This window comes from Papilio xuthus, unplaced genomic scaffold, assembly GCF_000836235.2.
Source record: "Papilio xuthus unplaced genomic scaffold, Pxut_1.1 DF828177.1, whole genome shotgun sequence".
NCBI classification, from domain to species: domain Eukaryota; kingdom Metazoa; phylum Arthropoda; class Insecta; order Lepidoptera; family Papilionidae; genus Papilio; species Papilio xuthus.
Window position 1 is genome coordinate 4279477 of NW_013530472.1, and position 17711 is coordinate 4297187.

The 17711-nt window shown below is 34.0% G+C and overlaps 1 protein-coding gene across 1 annotated transcript in view; it reads right to left on the bottom strand.

Moving 5' to 3' along the window:
• Positions 1-17711, bottom strand: part of DAAM (disheveled-associated activator of morphogenesis-like protein) — a 55367-nt gene that overhangs the window by 23141 nt on the left and 14515 nt on the right. Inside the window, exon 3 of the mRNA XM_013306434.1 lies at positions 7956-8117. Within this exon, the coding sequence (XP_013161888.1) occupies positions 7956-8117 (162 nt within the window). The remainder of the gene's footprint in view (positions 1-7955; positions 8118-17711) is intronic.

A 17711-nucleotide genomic window follows, 5' to 3' on the forward strand; every position in this document is an offset into this window, starting at 1 on the left:
AACCTTTTTTGTATACTAAATTTCCAGAAATATCAAAATATTTACCAAAAACTCGACTTAAAAATCACAGTTTGTTTATTATTCTTTCAGATTTGACTTTTATTAGATTACTCGTTTTTCACTTAACGAAGTTAAGTAACGTTGCCAAAAAACTAAGTGACTAGCTATCGCTTGCATCACCGTCCTCCCGCGTAATTAAAAAAAACTTAATTAGTAGCATATGTCTACTTCCAGACTGTGTTAAACTCCATGACAATGCAGCAAGATCCATGCAGCCGATCTGGAGATATCTTCTAACATCCATGCATCCATCCAAACATTATTATACATAAAATTAGTAAGATAAACAAGCAAACTAAATTATAAACAAAGTTAGAGCAAAATTTAAGAATTATCGAATATATAAAAATCAAATGCTGTTCGTTTCGTCTCGCTAAAACTCGAGAACGACTGAATGGATTCCACGCGGACGGAGTTGCGGGCGGCAGCTAGTGACAATAATATAGACATACATACACCAGCATTACGAGACTTTAGTATCATCTATTGCATGTTTTCTATACTGACTATTGCTAAAATAAACAATAATATTTATAATATAAACAGTGAAATCATTATTATGAAAGAAAATAACAAAATGAAAACACCGTGAATGCATATCAACTTCACAATTCCTATGTATTCACACGAGGACAGAACACCGAAGTAATGCAGAAAGACAGACCAGTACTCTTATTATTTGAACGCACACTTACATGAATACAGTACTGTTTTGTCTTGGCTTTGAAACAATAGCACTGCTCTATTGTACCGCCTTACATTTCTGTCCCCCACGTAAAACTAGCATAACGTTCCAAGTATGTACGGATAGACACAACTGCTTTGGTGACGTGACTATTCATAATCGGTTGTAAGAACTAGACCTGTCTACGGAACCTTGTTTGAATATATAATAAAATACAACAGACTCTCAAGAATAAAAATATATGTAGAAGAGTTTATCACCAGATTTACCATAATGACAACTCAATTAAAAACCAATAAATCCAACTGATTGTTTTTCCTACAACAAGAAATCTAACTAATATTATAAATGACAAAGTTTAGATGGATGGATGTATGTACGGTTGGATGGATGTTTGTATAAGCCCCTTCACCAAGATCACTTGAGCCGTTCCGGATAAACGAAACGGCTTCAGGGGTCTTGGTGAAATTTGGCACAGATGTAGAACATAGTCTGGAAGAACACATAGACTACTTACTTAGTTTTTTTTCATTACTGCTGGTACGTTATATCGACACCAGAGATAAAAGAAAAGAATTTAAAAAAAGAACAGAAGGAAATAAAAGTAAAGACAACAGATAAATTATTAAAAGTAACTCATTGCTATGATTCATGAGGTGTCCCAAATAGGTAGTCAATTAAAAACCGATTATTCCACGAGACCGGTTGCGCTTTCGTTTTATCCATAATGTCTTGTAGTACATGTTAACACATTGTCATCGTTAATTAAAAAGTCTGAAAAAGCCTTGCTCAAAACGATATGTCTACATCTTCATCGGAAAGATTTACGAACAAAATATTACAAGCCAGATATATTCTTGGCTTTTTAATATTTTTTACTAACAAAGGCATTTAGAATCCACCTAACTCACAGCTTTCGTGAGCCATCTTAATTAGTGTAAGCCCTCAATTTTCTACTACTCAAATAAACTAACTAAATCGTCTTTTATACAGGGACTCCTTAATCTGATGCTTAATTAAAGGACAACACCCAGAGAAATTTTACTTAGTAAAAATTTGAATACAAATTCAAAGTGTAATGATAGGTGTTTCTTTATATCCTCATTGTTATATTAAGCTAATGTAAAACTTTATAACAATCAGTCTAGCATCAAATTAGTTTCATACATGTTGAGTCACCGAGGTTAACGTAACAAGAGAAGCATTGGATTTGTTTCATACATTTCAGACGTCGTACAAATTCATTAAATGGATTCATTTCCTTAGGGTTGATGATCAAACGTAATACCAATATCCAAAAAAAATATTCTTACATATGTACCCAATTGCATATATCGACTAAAATCATCGCTAAGAAATATTACTAATCAGAAGATAATATCCGGAGAGAAAATACATATCAATACCAATAAATATAAATACATATATCCTTCTGGGGCAATTTTGTAACCAATGACCTACAAATATTGCTACATTTAAAAAAAAAGCTATTATGTTATCGTCAATAACCCTTTATCAATATGAAATAAAAGAAACAATACAACTAACAAAGATTTTAAAGAAAATTAAAATTGCCCCAGAAGGGAATTTTTATTTTATTTTTCTGGTGACCCTTGTGACCACCCCTATCATCCCCCTTCCTATGTACGTAACCTTTTGGGACACCCTGTATAAACACGGCTAAACACTCACGAGCGACGGGCCGCGGTCGCGAAATAATACCAGTACCACTCATCCTGATGTAGGGCCCCCGATGGGCTCGAAACTAGTCGGTGCCGCCACCGGACGAATATACGTGTGTGTTTAGCCGTGTTTATATATCAGTTTAAAATGTAATTCTCTAGAAACTTTTAATGCAACGAATGAATTGAGTTTCAGAAAACAATTGAAACAAACCAAGTAAAAGGTAACCTTGTAAATAAAATATGGACATTAGCCTTAACATTGATTGCAGAGAAAACATCACCACGACAAATATCCTTGGAAGTAATTAAACATTACGATGAATGTACAAACACAATAATGAGTTCATTAAGATCATAATATTTAAACAAAGAACAATGGAATATTTAATTGTGTGTACACGATGAATGATTGTTATAAAATAAGAACCTTTCCTTTCTATATTATCGGAACGCGGCAGTTATAAACACATCGAAAACACCCTTATAGTATTGTCTTTTTAAAAGTATAAGCTATCCAAGTGTTGACGGTTCCTTGACTTAATAATAATAACAATCCTTTTTTCCAATGTCTAAACTATAATATCCTTGGTGAACTTTTCTTTTAGTTCCATTAGATTTACCAACTGCTACATTTACGATTTAACCGTGCATTTCTACTGCGAGAAGATTGACATAATATTTTTCGTATTTTTACACATACGAATAAAGAAATTCAGAGTTGGAGTAAGCTTTCTCTATAATTAACCATAAAACAAGTTACCAACGCATTTCCTTAAATGATAGTAAAAGGCAAAGGCAAATTTAGTTAAAAACATATGACGTACATTTCGCCAAAATATACCATTGGTACATAATAGTGATCTTACTAATATCATAAAAAGATTGGATGAATTAGGATGAAATTTAGCAACAAAAATATTTAATTCCAGGAAGACAAAGTCACTAACAGATATAATTCTCAAAAACGTATGCAGTAGCAACCCTAAAGAGAATCGTCTACGGACATCTTTGTATTTTCGTCGATGACTTCACCGGGAGGACATCCCGAATGCGTAGTTTTATTGATGCTGTCTATAGACGCATTTAAAAGCTACATTTAGACCATATTAGAAAAGGAATCGGAAGCTTTATTTTGATATAAAACTATCCACCCTCCTTTTACATGTGTTTTAAAAATAGAAAGAAAAGTTTACTGGCCGTTAAGATATTATTGAAGTTAAGATAAACAATATAATAGGAAAAAACAAACAAAAAAATTCATAGAAGAATTAAAAAGTTAAGTAACTTATAATTCCAAAAAAATAGATAAACCAACAAAAATAAAATTGAGAATGAAAATTAAGTGAACGCATAAATTATAGTAAAACTAATTTTGAAAGAATAAAGGGAAAACTACACGTATTGTATTTAAGGAAAGATATATTCAGAGAAGAATTTAACAGAACATAAAAGTATATCAACTCACTTGTGGCTTAGGTTTGTGCGATTTGATTTTAATAGAAAATATACTATACTTCTTCATAGTATGAGTATAAAACGGACTCATAGTTGTCGCATAAGTACGAGTTAAAGTATTAGTATGAAACATTTTCCATAACTACAATCAAATCACACTAAATCCTTCACTTGTGTCTCACTAAACAAGAATATTTTTTTTTATTTCACTTCAAACACGGGTGACACACGGCCAGTTACATTCGCGAACAATAATTACTAAAGGGCACTACTGTTAGTTACTATAGACTTTAATTAATTGACCCGAGGATGGACGTCAAGCGATGCGTCTCAATCAAGAAGTCGAGCTACGTCTGACTAACATGCACTCCCCCCTCTTATGACCATTGTCCGTTATTAGATTAACAATTAAACGTTAGTTAATTGATATATCGATTTATGAATAGCTCCGGAATTCATTGTTTACAACTGAGGCGAACGATACGATAACATTCTTTTGTTTATGAGTTATGTACACTGGAAGAACCCTGACGATTACTAGATAATTAACGAGGTGAACGGCGCAAAGTACAGAAGCACTCTAGATTATATGTTTTGTAATAATGATGTTCTGTCTGTCTTTAGCTACTCTGTGTATAAATGGTGACAGTTTGTGACATAACTAACCGTAGTTTTCTGAGACCAAAATCCCCAGTTAAAACATATTGATCTCAGACTCCATCGCTTAGTAATAGGAAATGGTGCAAAAAGAGAATAAGGGTTCTTTTTATTTCTACCAAGTTTTCAAATTGGGGTTTTGATAGTTTTGTGCATGAATTTATATTCATGACATTATAAATATCAGTAGAAATAAAGATCTTTTGCAAAATATTTCTCCTAAGTTTCAATACTATAGACCAACGACCTTTCCTAAATGCCAGACATATTCTTAAAACTGTAGAAATCTTGACCTTACAAAATTTATAATAACCATAATGTCAAGGTTAATAATACAATTGTAATCCAAATATCAAAAGTTGTAGACATTACTATAAATAATTCTTCAGTACACTTAAAAAAAATAAGTGTCAATTTGTGTTCGTTCAATAAAATTGCAAGAAAATAAATGCAACATAACCGACATAATTTTTTTTTTTTTGAAATTTCTATATATTTTTATTTAAGATTTCTCCCACGAATTAAAGCTTATTTACTCAATATAAAGCCCTATTTTTGACCATAATTACATGTCAAACTTTACAAAAATACATACACACAAACGCCTGTCACACATCAAAGTTTAATACAACGAGCTCTCATACAACACAAAATGTGTCGTGACACGTGTCAACCCTTACTAATTTCACACGAGGGAAGAACAGTAGTCAGAACAGCACTGCTATTATTAACACTTCCGTAAAAACGGTACAGTTCTATCTGATAGTGTGCGTCCAAACCATAGCAGCACTGATCTATTCAACTACTCTGCCAGCGGTTACCGCTGTCCTCGTGTGAAATAACCATTATGGTCTTTGTTTGTTTTGTTTCGAGAACAATTGAGATTCGATTTGAGGTCCCATTGTTGATGCTTCATTTGTCCCCTCACTCGAGTCTAGACAAACATATTGTGCGTGGGGGACATTCAAACCCAGCTTATCTTGAACAAATTTATAAAATAGTGGCACAAAATATTTTTGTTATAATATTATTAAAAATTTTAGTTTCGTTTTGTCCTGGTATAACCATACTACAAAACCCAATAAAATATCAAGCATTCAAACTATTCGGTTATTACTTTGGTACTGGTTGTACGTAATTCGTAGTATCGTGTTGATGAGGAATGGTGTGAACGCCTCTCGATAACACTACATACTTCACTAACGAGCCAAAGGAAGTAGGGATGTGTTAGATAAGCACTTTATCGACCTTTTCATAATTAAAATGCGTTCTGTGAATATAAGTATAATTGCGTAGGATATTGTCATAATGTCTCAAGTTCAAATTGTATATCGTTGATAAAGAAACGGTTCTCAAACTGTTTTGACTACGGAACCCTTATGGAAAGCTAGAATTTGTAATTCTTTTTTCCCGTCATTAAATTTGCATGCTATTATAACTTTTTATAAATAAGTAATATTACACTAAAGAGAGATTTTTCTCTAGAACCTTGTGCAGCTTGAGTATTTTTTTTTCATCGGTACCTGCGTGGACCCCCAAAAAGAGCTTGATGGTTCCACTGAACACACTTTGGGAAACGCTGTTTTAGACTGTTCTATAGTTTATAACTAATATCGATATCGACAATTTAAATATGACAACTCTAAATAGATACAGATGAGCCGTGTCACTCATGCAATGACGTCTTAACCACTTAATAATACGAATTAAAATTCTTATGTTAGAATTACTGCTTGTAATATAAATGGCTAAAGATATTGACAGAATAGTTGAAGATAATTTAAAGAATTTTCAAACTTAAAAACATTGTTTTTAAGTTTGAAAATAACTACTAAAATTACACGAACGACAACAACCCTTAACCCCCAGGATATAAGATAACAGATTTGGCGTGGTCCTAACAAATCTCTCACCTCTTCGACGTTCCAAATACTAAAGTTGAGTACAGTATTGACTTGTAACAGAACAACTAGACGCTCTTTGTTCTAGTGCAGTCTTTCCCAAAATGGGCGATAACGACCCCTTGGGGGCGCTGCAGGTCTAAAGTTGCGGGGTATAATAAAAGTTTCGTTTAGAATTGTCCGTTATACAATAATTAATTAATTTAATTTGAAGTTATAGTGGTTTTTAAATATGTGAAAATCTGGGATATCTGAGAAGAAATTCAAAGATATGTGTGAAGTCAGCCAACGCACTTGGCCAGTGTGGTTGACTATGGCCTAATCACCCTTAACTTAGAGTAGGCTCCGAGACCCTCGGTGGGGACGTATAGGGAGCTGATGATGATGAAATGCTTAAACAAACTTACTGGTTTTGTATCTATCAGCCAAAATTATATTAACCAAATATATACGAATAATACATACCTTCGTGTTAATATCGCGTGTTATTATAGATCATTTATACAAGTAGTATCGCAAGGTGGTTATTAACGTTCCATGTGGTCAGTTACACGTTGCGACAAGTGAAAGTGACACGCGAATTCAACCTGCTAAAACATGATATCCGGTGTCCTCAACAGGAGCGGAATTACAACACTTAAAGAGTTACAACTCTTTTTAAAGACAAGTTAAAAGTAAGGTCACTAATAACGTACGTTGCTATTGCTAAATTAAAACATCTCTGTTCTTGTAAAAAGAATAACCATAAGTTTTTCAAAACCTGAATAAAAACACAGTAAAATCCTATGGTTATATTCAATTTTGTACATAAGAGGAAATTTGCCTTTTTTCTTCTTAATTGGTTTTAAGCTATCATTTTCGACACCCTGCATAATTATACTAACTCTCGTGTTAGTTAAACCTTTCTATTCCAGTAAGCTAACAATAAATATCCTTGAATATTAAAATTTATCAGTGTAAATAATTAATTTATCAATCGTTTTACTTGTAAAGACATTCCATAGTTCATATTTCAACAAGGTCGTCCTGTTACCAGAACAAACCATAAAATAATTGGCTATTTAACAGTAAATTAAACTTTATAATAAGCCGTACAGTTATCTTCGGTTGTAAAGTCTGTAATAACATTAATGCGTGCAGCGAAATAATTACAATCTAGACTTAGTTTGACGAATAATTAAGTAGAACCCACGAAGTTTCATTGACGCTTAAATAATTAAGTGGAAAATTATAGTTTGTCCAATAAATGTTGACAGTTAAAAAAACCTTTTAAATGTGATCAGAGAAATCAAGGATAATATGTATACTAAATAATGTATCTTATTTAAATTGTAACAATTACTTATCTCCTGCTGTAACGGACTTTTTTAACGGACACGTTTTGTCTCATCTATCCCTAAAGCAGTAAATTTGACCTTGAGTACTGCCATTGTATGCTGGCTTATTTATGTAATTTCTTCTACACTTTATTCCTACACTAAGTGAATGTGAAACTATCCTTAGTGTTATTACCTGTAGACAGGGGCAGAAGGGCCAGCGACGGCGCAGGGCGTGGGGCATTTTTTTGCGGGGCGCGGTGTCCTGGTCGGCGGCCGGATCGCCGCACGCCCACCGCACTAGGCGCGCGCGCGCCGCCTCCGCCGCCTCCACGCTGCGCGACCACGACGGTACACCCTGCCGGACAAAAAAACAAAATAAATGAATACCTTAATGCCACATTTAGGTTTAGAGCCTACCCTAAGTTATAGGGTAGGATATAACGTTAAAACTAGATCAATACCTCAGAAAATACAGTAAGTGAATCTTTTAATGCCAAGTTTCGTGTTAACATGTACCATCTTATTAATCGACTTTCTTATAATAACAAATTACACATATATGTAATTATGACATTGTAGCAGAAAAGTTCTTTTGATTCATCTTTGAAGAAAAATTAATACTAATAAGTTATTTTCCATAACATTTTATAATAAAAAATTACGACGAAATGAAGACAAACATAATAAACTTTTTTTAATGGAATCGAACACAGGAAATCTATATCAAAACTGTACGCACAGCATACGGTTCTATTTCTGATGAAAACACAAATAAAAGGTGCAACAACCTCGTCCATTGCTGGTAGTCTTCTCACGCACCATTGTGCAACGTACACATTATCACCTGGTGTAGTAACTCTTACAAACACATTCTTATATATTGCAAACAAGATTCTCATAGTGTATTAACTACAAAATCTGCACTGTAACATATTTATTTAAAACACTAAATGTCACCAGCGACTAATTATAAAAAAAAAACTTTATTAGTAACCTATGTATTCTCCCAGAGTATGTTCTACATCCAAGTTAAATTTCAGCGAGATCTATGCCGCCGTTCTTGAGATATCTTCAAACAAACATCCATCCATTCAAACATTCGCATTTATAATATTATAGTTAGTTAGATTATTTTTTCCTTTCATTCTATTTGAAAAAATGTTGTCTTCCTGCAATTAAAATTAAGACTAGTCATTAAGCTAGATTCAATACAACGGTAAAATCAAATTTTACATTTTTAATGGTGGATTATTATAAAAAAAACTATATGCCTATTCCGGCTCTGTTCACAAAAACCCGATGTGGATGGTCGGACAAGAATGAACAGTGATCGACTTACCGGTAACACTGACGTAACACGTAACAGGAAGTGACAGGCATAAGGTTCTAATCACGTTTGACGACTTGTTTTTATAACGTGTACATTGATGAGAAACGCACGACTTCGCCGTTCCGTCATTACGCTTTACACTATGTTATCAATGTGTTGTTGTAAAAAAGTTATCAATGACGGCATACTAAGTTCTACATTCTGTGTAATATAAATTTTCTCTTTAAAAAACACAATTTTTTTTATATATTATAAGGCGGCAAACGAGCGAGCGGCCACCTGAAATCGCTGGAATAGCGAAGTGATCGTTGCCCGTAGACATACGCAAATGCATATGCGTTGCCTACCTTTAATCGGCGAAGGATGGGATGCACAGAAAAAAAATCCCTTCCCATGCATCCTGTCATCCGGAAAGAACTGTGGTAAACGCCAGCACAATAACATCTGCTGTACGAATTGGTCGGCTCTCGAGGCAATACCAGGACCACAGAGAAGAAAGGCATGAAAAGAAGTGATTCTACATTTCATCTGATGAGTGTGGGTGCCAGTGGCTTCCTCTTATCCTTCGCACTCTTTCCTTATTAGGATGGGAAATAGATTTGACGGAGGAGGAAACGCATGGGAAGGAGAAATATTCTCCTCTGTTGATTGGTTTGTTTGGGCTCATTATTTATATAAAATCAAAGTCTCTGTATTGCCTACCAACGCGAATCAGACACAAAATCGTATGTTAAGTTCGCAAACTGCACGCAAATCGTTTAGCAAATTATGATTACCAATAATAGTTCCTATTTGTATGTTTACACAACAACGATTGAACATAATATGCGTGAGTCATTATTAAACGGCTTTCATTAACAATAATCATAGACATGCTTTCTATTAATGATACGTTTATGTATTGACCGGAAGTTATCGTTTACATCGTATTATATGTAGTGTGAAGTGGCCCTAAGCTGTTATAAAGTTGTTAAAATAAAATTGACTCTGATATATTATTACAGAATACTAGTAACTGTGGCCGCCGACTTCGTCCACGCGGAATTAAAAAATAACTGGCCTATATGTTCTTCCAGATGTTTTACATCTATGCGAAATTTCTTCAAGATCCATTGGGCCTTTCTTAGCTCATAACAAATTTACTTCAGTGATAGTTGACGCAATGTTAACCTTTATCTAAATCAAGGTACACCTCGTTGACAGTGACTTTGTATCGAGTCTAATCTCAACAATGAGGTGTAGAAAAATGCACGCCTACTAAATAATAAATCGTTCACGGTTCAAGTTTCAAAACCATTCTCATACTTGAAGGTATTGTTCCAATGAACTTTAATGTCGGCATTTAGTGAACTGTTGCAACTCGGATATAGACAGTACATTACTGGATTGGATTTAATGGAATAAAATAACATAAATGAACATCGCATCCGAAGCAAATAATTATATGGAAAGATATGCATGTGTATGCTATTAGGGAAGACGGATCTCTATTAGTAGATTGAAAGTAATAAGGACTTCAGACTTCCGTTAATACTTCTTGATCTTTAATTAGTAGTACTACTAATCTTACTAATAAATGCCAAAGTGTATTAGTAAGTGACGATGGACGATGTTCTACATGTGTGCCAAATTTTAAAGTGATCCGTGGAGTTGTACCGGAGATACCTTCTAACAAATATCCTGCTACCATAACATAGTCTGGAAGAACACATAGGCTACTTATAAAGTTTTTTTTTAAATGCCTTTTACGTAATATAAATTGATAATATAAAAAAAGAGTTTCCTTAAAACATTCGCGTAATGAGTTTTTTATTTTGCAAATAAGTTATCGTTCCCGACAAAAACTTAAAGCAATGGTGTACCTATTCGGATACGATGTGAACGGAACACGATCCTACATTACCAACCTTCCCACCTGTTTACTTCCAATAGGTGAATTGACTTTAAATATTGCCACTAACATTATCGTAGAAACAATACAGCTATAAAATTAAAATTAAAATTGCAATATTACTAATATTATAACTGCAAAAGTTTGGATGTATTGATGGATAGATGTTTGTTAGAAGTTAGCTCCAGAACGGCTGCATAATTCTCGCTGAATTTTGGCATATAACATGGTCTGGAAGAACACGTAGCCTACTAATTAAGTTTTTTTAATTCCGCGCAGTATATAGTAGAGGATATAAAAGAAAGAAAGTAAACAATATGAAGCAAATTCGATAAAACGCCTGAAAACTAACAATGAATAGCCGAGGTACTTTCTTGTGACCGTGACCGGCAGTATGTCAGGGGGACACAGGGTCACGCAGCGCGCGCGCCGCATCCATGATGAGCGGTGCTGGTGAAAGTGAAACATGAGTGGTGTACTGTTGAGACCGCGGAACATACATTGTTTAAGGAAGTATCGAAAATTTTATCTAGCCCTTATAGCTGTTGCCCGCGACTCCGTCCGAGCGGAATTAAAAACTTAATTAGTAGCCAATGCGTTCTTCCAGATGTTCTACATATATTCGGGATCTATGCAGTGATTCTGGATATACCTTCTAACAAACATCCATCCGTTCAAGCATTCGCATTTATAATATACTAGCAGTCGCCCGCGACTCCGTTCACGCGTTATTAAAAAAAACTTAATTGGTAGCCTGTGTATTCTTTGATATATGCCAAAATTCAGCAAGATCCATACAGTTACTATGAAGATACGTTTTAACAAACATCCATCCATCCAAGAATTCGCATTTATAATACTAGTAAGATGTATAAAACGAAATAACACGGTAAACAAGATAACGCAACAATAAGGAACCACCAGCGTTGAAAATTAAATTAAATTTTTCGTAAGAGATTAAAGTCATTAAAGCCACAATAAAACAAATTTTGTTTTAATTTGATCAATTTAGATTCCAATGATTGCATCCTTGACATTATAGCAAGTTATATAAGCGCGGGTTACATATGTATTTATGGCGATATATTTTAGCACAAGCAATATCTTATATATAAAATTCTCGTGTCACAATTTTCGTTTCCATACTCCTCCGAAACGGCTTGACCCATTCTCATGAAATTTTGTGAACATATTGAGTCTGAGGTCTGAGAATCGGCCAACATCTATTTTTAATCGACGGACTGAGTCGCGGGCGACAGCTAGTAAATAAAATTATCAATATATCTTCTTATCTTACTAATATTACAAATACCAAAGTATAGATGGATGGATATTTGTTACACTGTATCTACAGAACGTTTTCATGGATATCGCTGAAATTTAGCATAGATGTAGAACATAATCTGGAAGAACACATTGCATACTAATTAAGTAATTAAGTTTTTTTGAGTGCAGGCGAACAGGTAGCATATGTGTAAATGTGTTAAAAATATTTCTGAAATTTTGTAATTTTTCTTGTAAATTGAATGTGTGTGTCTACGCAATAAATAAACTATTAATTATTATTATTATTATACCATATACACATTTATTTATCATATTTTTAATATAGTACATTTCATATATATATTGAGCGTCGGTGGCTCAGGGGTCAAGCACTTGACTTGCAATCTGCAGGTCCTAGGTTCGAATCCCGCCATGTACCAATGTGTTTTTCGATTTCCGATTTACATATGTACATTTATCCGACGTTATTACGGTGAAGGAAAACATCGTGATGCAACCTGCACATATCTGAGAAGAAATTCAAAGACATGTGTGAAGTCAACCAACCCGCACTTGGCCAGCGTGGTTGACTATGGCCTAATCACCCTTAACTTAGGGTAGGCTCCGAGCCCCTCGGTGGGGACGTACAGTGAGCTGATGATGATGACATTTCATATAAAAAAAAACAAAACATATTATAATATTTTAAAAACAGAACACCACCGACTGCGGAATCCCATGACTTAAACAACCAGTGATCAGGGCTGCAGAGACAGGAGCCTTCTCACGATGCGCGCGGTTACTAGGATAACTGCCTTTTGTATCGGGCCCTTAATCCAACTGTTTAGCGTTCTTGAGATATTGGTCGAAGCTCTTCGCTATCAGTCCATAAAAGTTTTTAATATTATATATATAAAAGATATTTGAGAACACATAACTATGAAGATATTACCATTGTAACGTAGCATTTATTATGTCATTCCAATAATCCAATTAACCTCTAATCTCAAAACCTACTTTACTGGCAACTTGCCTGCTGTTTTCATTTGAATTTCAATAATTACTAAACGCGGAATTCACATTTTGATACATTTCGAAAACCTTTGAATAATATTTAACGATTGCAGGCATGTTGCATAACATGTTACTAAACATTAATTTACATATAATATTTGAGATCAAATCTTATTAAACATACAGGTCAAAATCTGTTAAAATTTACTCGATGAATTATCAACATTAAAGAAAACAACATAGCAAACTTAATGCGAATGTTTAGATGGATGGATGTTTGTTTGTTAGATATCTCTAGAACAGCTGAACGGATCTCGCTGAAATTTGGCATAGACATAGAACATAGTCTGGAAGAACACATAGTCTACTAAATTGTATTTGAATACCGCGCGCACAGAGTCGCGGGCGACAGCTAGTGTTTGATAAATATAAAGTAATCAAATAAATTGTTAGAAAATCTGATCTCTCTTTATAATTGCACCACATAACTGTAACTACCTTTCCATTTCTATCAAAACCAGTTAAGATTTCTAAGTAAAAAAACTTAACTAAATTCATATATATCTTAGTATTGTTTTAATTTCACACACCCTTTAAGGCAGGGTCTCTCGAAAGCAATTTCAAATATACGATCTCAAAGCAGGCATTGACCCCACGACAAAACCGGTCGTTATCACTTTCATTTCTAGCGCAAAAAACAGCAAATCAAGATACTTGGTACAAACGGAGCAATGGAACATGTACGCGCAATAAATTGCTATCGCAGCTTAAAAGCAAAACCGCACTTGCATTATTCATGTCATAACAATCGACAAGTGGTAGGGTTGTCACTCAACAGTGGTAATCTTACTTAATATAAATGCGTGTTTTTGTATGTTTGTTACAACGTATCAAAACGACTCAATGAATCTCGACTAGAATTTGTTCAGTCTGAAAGAACATGTAGGACACCAGGCTTTTTTATTTGAAAAGGACGAAGTTGCGGCCGGAAATAACTTTAAAATTAAGCTTCCCTTGTTCACATTTGGGTTATAAGTTTAGTTAGTTAGGGCCAGTCTATATTGTAAGATATTTTCCTTTTCTTATCTGAATTTAATTATCTCTAATATACTGTGGCAGCCCTGAACAAGTGTAGGGCGTTGGTCACAATAAGGTGCGATAAGAATTCTGAAAGGAGCTGTGAACTGTCGCTAAATGAATGTAGACCAAGACCAGGATGCACTGAGTTATTGGGAGCAGTTAACACAACAGACTATTCACATTGGTATTGTAGAATAATACATATTGTAGTCTCCTTTTTGTTGAAGAGTTTGAAAGGGATGTCAATCTGTTTTAATATAAGTGTAACGGCAGTGGAGTTCTATGTTAATATTCATTTGTTCGAGTGACATAAACAATGCGAATGCTTAAATGGATGTGATGTGAATGGATAGATGGGTGGGGCTACACTAAATAAGTTTTTTATATATCCACGCGGAGGGAGTCGCGCGCGGCAGCTAGTAAATTAAAATAACCTAACCTTAATCAAAAAAAAAACAACCAAGTGACTGAACTGTATTATAAAAATACAGATTTTAAAATTTTAGAATGCAAACAAAATAAAGTTACGTATTAAATATCTAGATTTACAAGAAAGAAATACAAGATCTAGATTTATTTAGTAAACAAATAAGATACTTTTTAGACGTTAGTCAACCTGATAATTATGTCAAAGATTCCAAAATTTTAATATTACGTCTAATTTTACAATGTTGACTATTTGTTTTATATTTTATCTTCTGTTATTGTAATGTTACATAACACAACTTGAAACAAGAATTACATAAATCACTTATTCAATCATCTAAGAAAGCAAACATACAAACAAGTTAACCGCTACTCGTAGTGATGGATTACATTGTACAACTTTTTATCGATAAAAAAAGTTGTGGGCGGAAGCTTGTCGAATGTAATAGTTACATCACTAGTCGAACTGACCTCAATTAGCATGTTCCTAGCAGACTGATGAGTACTTCCTCAATAATTTTGTTTTATACGATATTGTATTGATCTTTATCATTGTCTAGTGAACTCATATGAAATATTCCCCGATATATAATAGTACAGTATAATCTCACTAATCCGGCACTTCAATAGATCGGCACGTCCAATAATCCGGCACCCTCCGCTCTCACCTCCCTCGCCCCTCTATACCTAGCAGTCTAACCTCAAAACTTAATTTTTCTAGTGAAAATAGTTTAAAGTTTAAATTATCAAATAAACGCAACACAAGACACAAGACTAATTTAACTAGTATTATAAATGCGAACGTTTAGATTGATGGACGTTTGTTTGATTTAAGACATCTCCAAAACAACAGCATGGATCTCGTTGACATTTGACATAGATGTAGAACACAGTGTGATAGAGCACATAAGCTATTAAAAAAGTTTTCTTTTATTCTGCGCGGTATAATATTACTATAATAATACAGGCAAGGTCGCTTTAAAATTTTAATCAAATTAAAATAATTTCATACAAAAAAAAAAGAACTAAGCTTAGAGATGCACATATTTAATTACAGTACAATTATCTTATTATAAATTTTATCAAGGAAATTGCGTTTCCTTAACTATACCTCGTCTTTTGTTTATTTTAAACGTAAAGGAAGTAGAAATACTAATTGTATGTACATACATTAAACTAATAATCATCAAAAGTGTTTTTAATTTTGATTTTAGTAATGAATATTATATTTTACATATAGATACTAGCTGTCGCCCACGAGTCCGTCCGCGCAGGATTAAAAATAGATGTTGGCCGATTCTCAAACCTACTCAATATGCTCACAAAATTACATGAGAATCGGTCAAGTCGTCTTTTTATTCAAAATTATCTCATCATCATCAACCTGCGCTTATCCCTATCGAGGGTCGGCACAGTATATACTACTCCTCCATACATCTCTATCAGCCGTCATATACTACCCCGTTCCTACGCATATCCTCTTTCATACAGTCATTCCATACTTTTTTTGGTCTTCCTCTACCATTGTAGCCATCCACATTCAATCTCATTATTTTTTTGCTTATATCATCATCCCTCCGCATAACATGTCCAAACCACGCTAATCTTTTACTCCTCAATTTCTCAATCACTAGCGCTACTTTCAAACTTCCTCTAATATACACACTTTTAACTTTATCCTTTCTTGTCACACCACACATCTATCTTATTCAAAATTATCTATACTAGTTAATTGTTGATTTCAAAACAAATTAATTCTATAAAATTATATTCATGTCAAATTGCACTATAACACACTGACTCGTGTCACTAAAGTGAAGCAATCAGATCACTAGGCCGGGTCGGAGTTCAAATGCAAGAAATATCCATTGAAATTACTTTTCTATGGAAATTTTGTTGCATTAAAATATTTTATATTTCGCACAACTATTAAAATTTATATTATACATGTTGCGAGAAGTCATATTAACCGATTTATCGATAAAGATTTAATTTACATTAATTTCATATTATTTTACATTGTACTGGCTGTTGCATACGTCTTCATCAACGCAGTTTTAAAAACTAGATAGTAGCCGATTCTCAGACCTACTGAATATGCATAAAAATTTTCATAAAAACCACTCGTGTCGTTTCGGAGGAGTATGGTAACTCAGTAAATAACCTCAGAAAGGTCTGGTGCAGAAGGCAACGGGAAACCACTTCACTCACCAAATATTCCAAGTTAGCGGCAAACCTTAAACACTGAAGAGGCACTAGAAGAAGAAGATGATGGTAACTAAAATTGTGACATGAGAATTTTATATATAAGAATCCACGGCACATTTTAAACGATATAGGGTTAGGAAAAACGGATATCTAGATCCGTCAATATCCATCGTATATCTGTAATAGATTCTTATTTCACAATAACCTTAACTTTAGATTCAATGCAGCATTTATTTTTTAATTTGCATTAGCAACAAAAATAAAGAAAACACGATCAAAAGCATAAAAGGCCAGTCTTTGTGTAATTTATCAATGCGTTTACTAAATTAATAAAATTCATTGTCATTCAATTACGCTTCAAAAGATTATAAACTCATAAACCGCGACCTTCCACAAACTTGCAGTCTATTGACATTATAAACACAGCCGCCCCTTGTATGCTTTGACCCCCAACAATGAGGCATACGATCATTTTACTGTTTAACGGCCATGTTCAACAAACACGCCTTAACAGGTCAAGTTCAAACTAATTACTTAAGCTTTGTATGTTACTACATTATTGACAGCAATAATATATGATAATTGAACGAATACATGCGCTGGGATTAACATTGCCAAGCGTCCGAATAAAGCCGTACATCGGTAGGCTTTTTGATTGCGTGTCCGGCCAAAATAAACGGTGTCCGGGTTATCCGGCTTTTGTTAGGCTCTTTACATTTCGCTAACAAGAATGG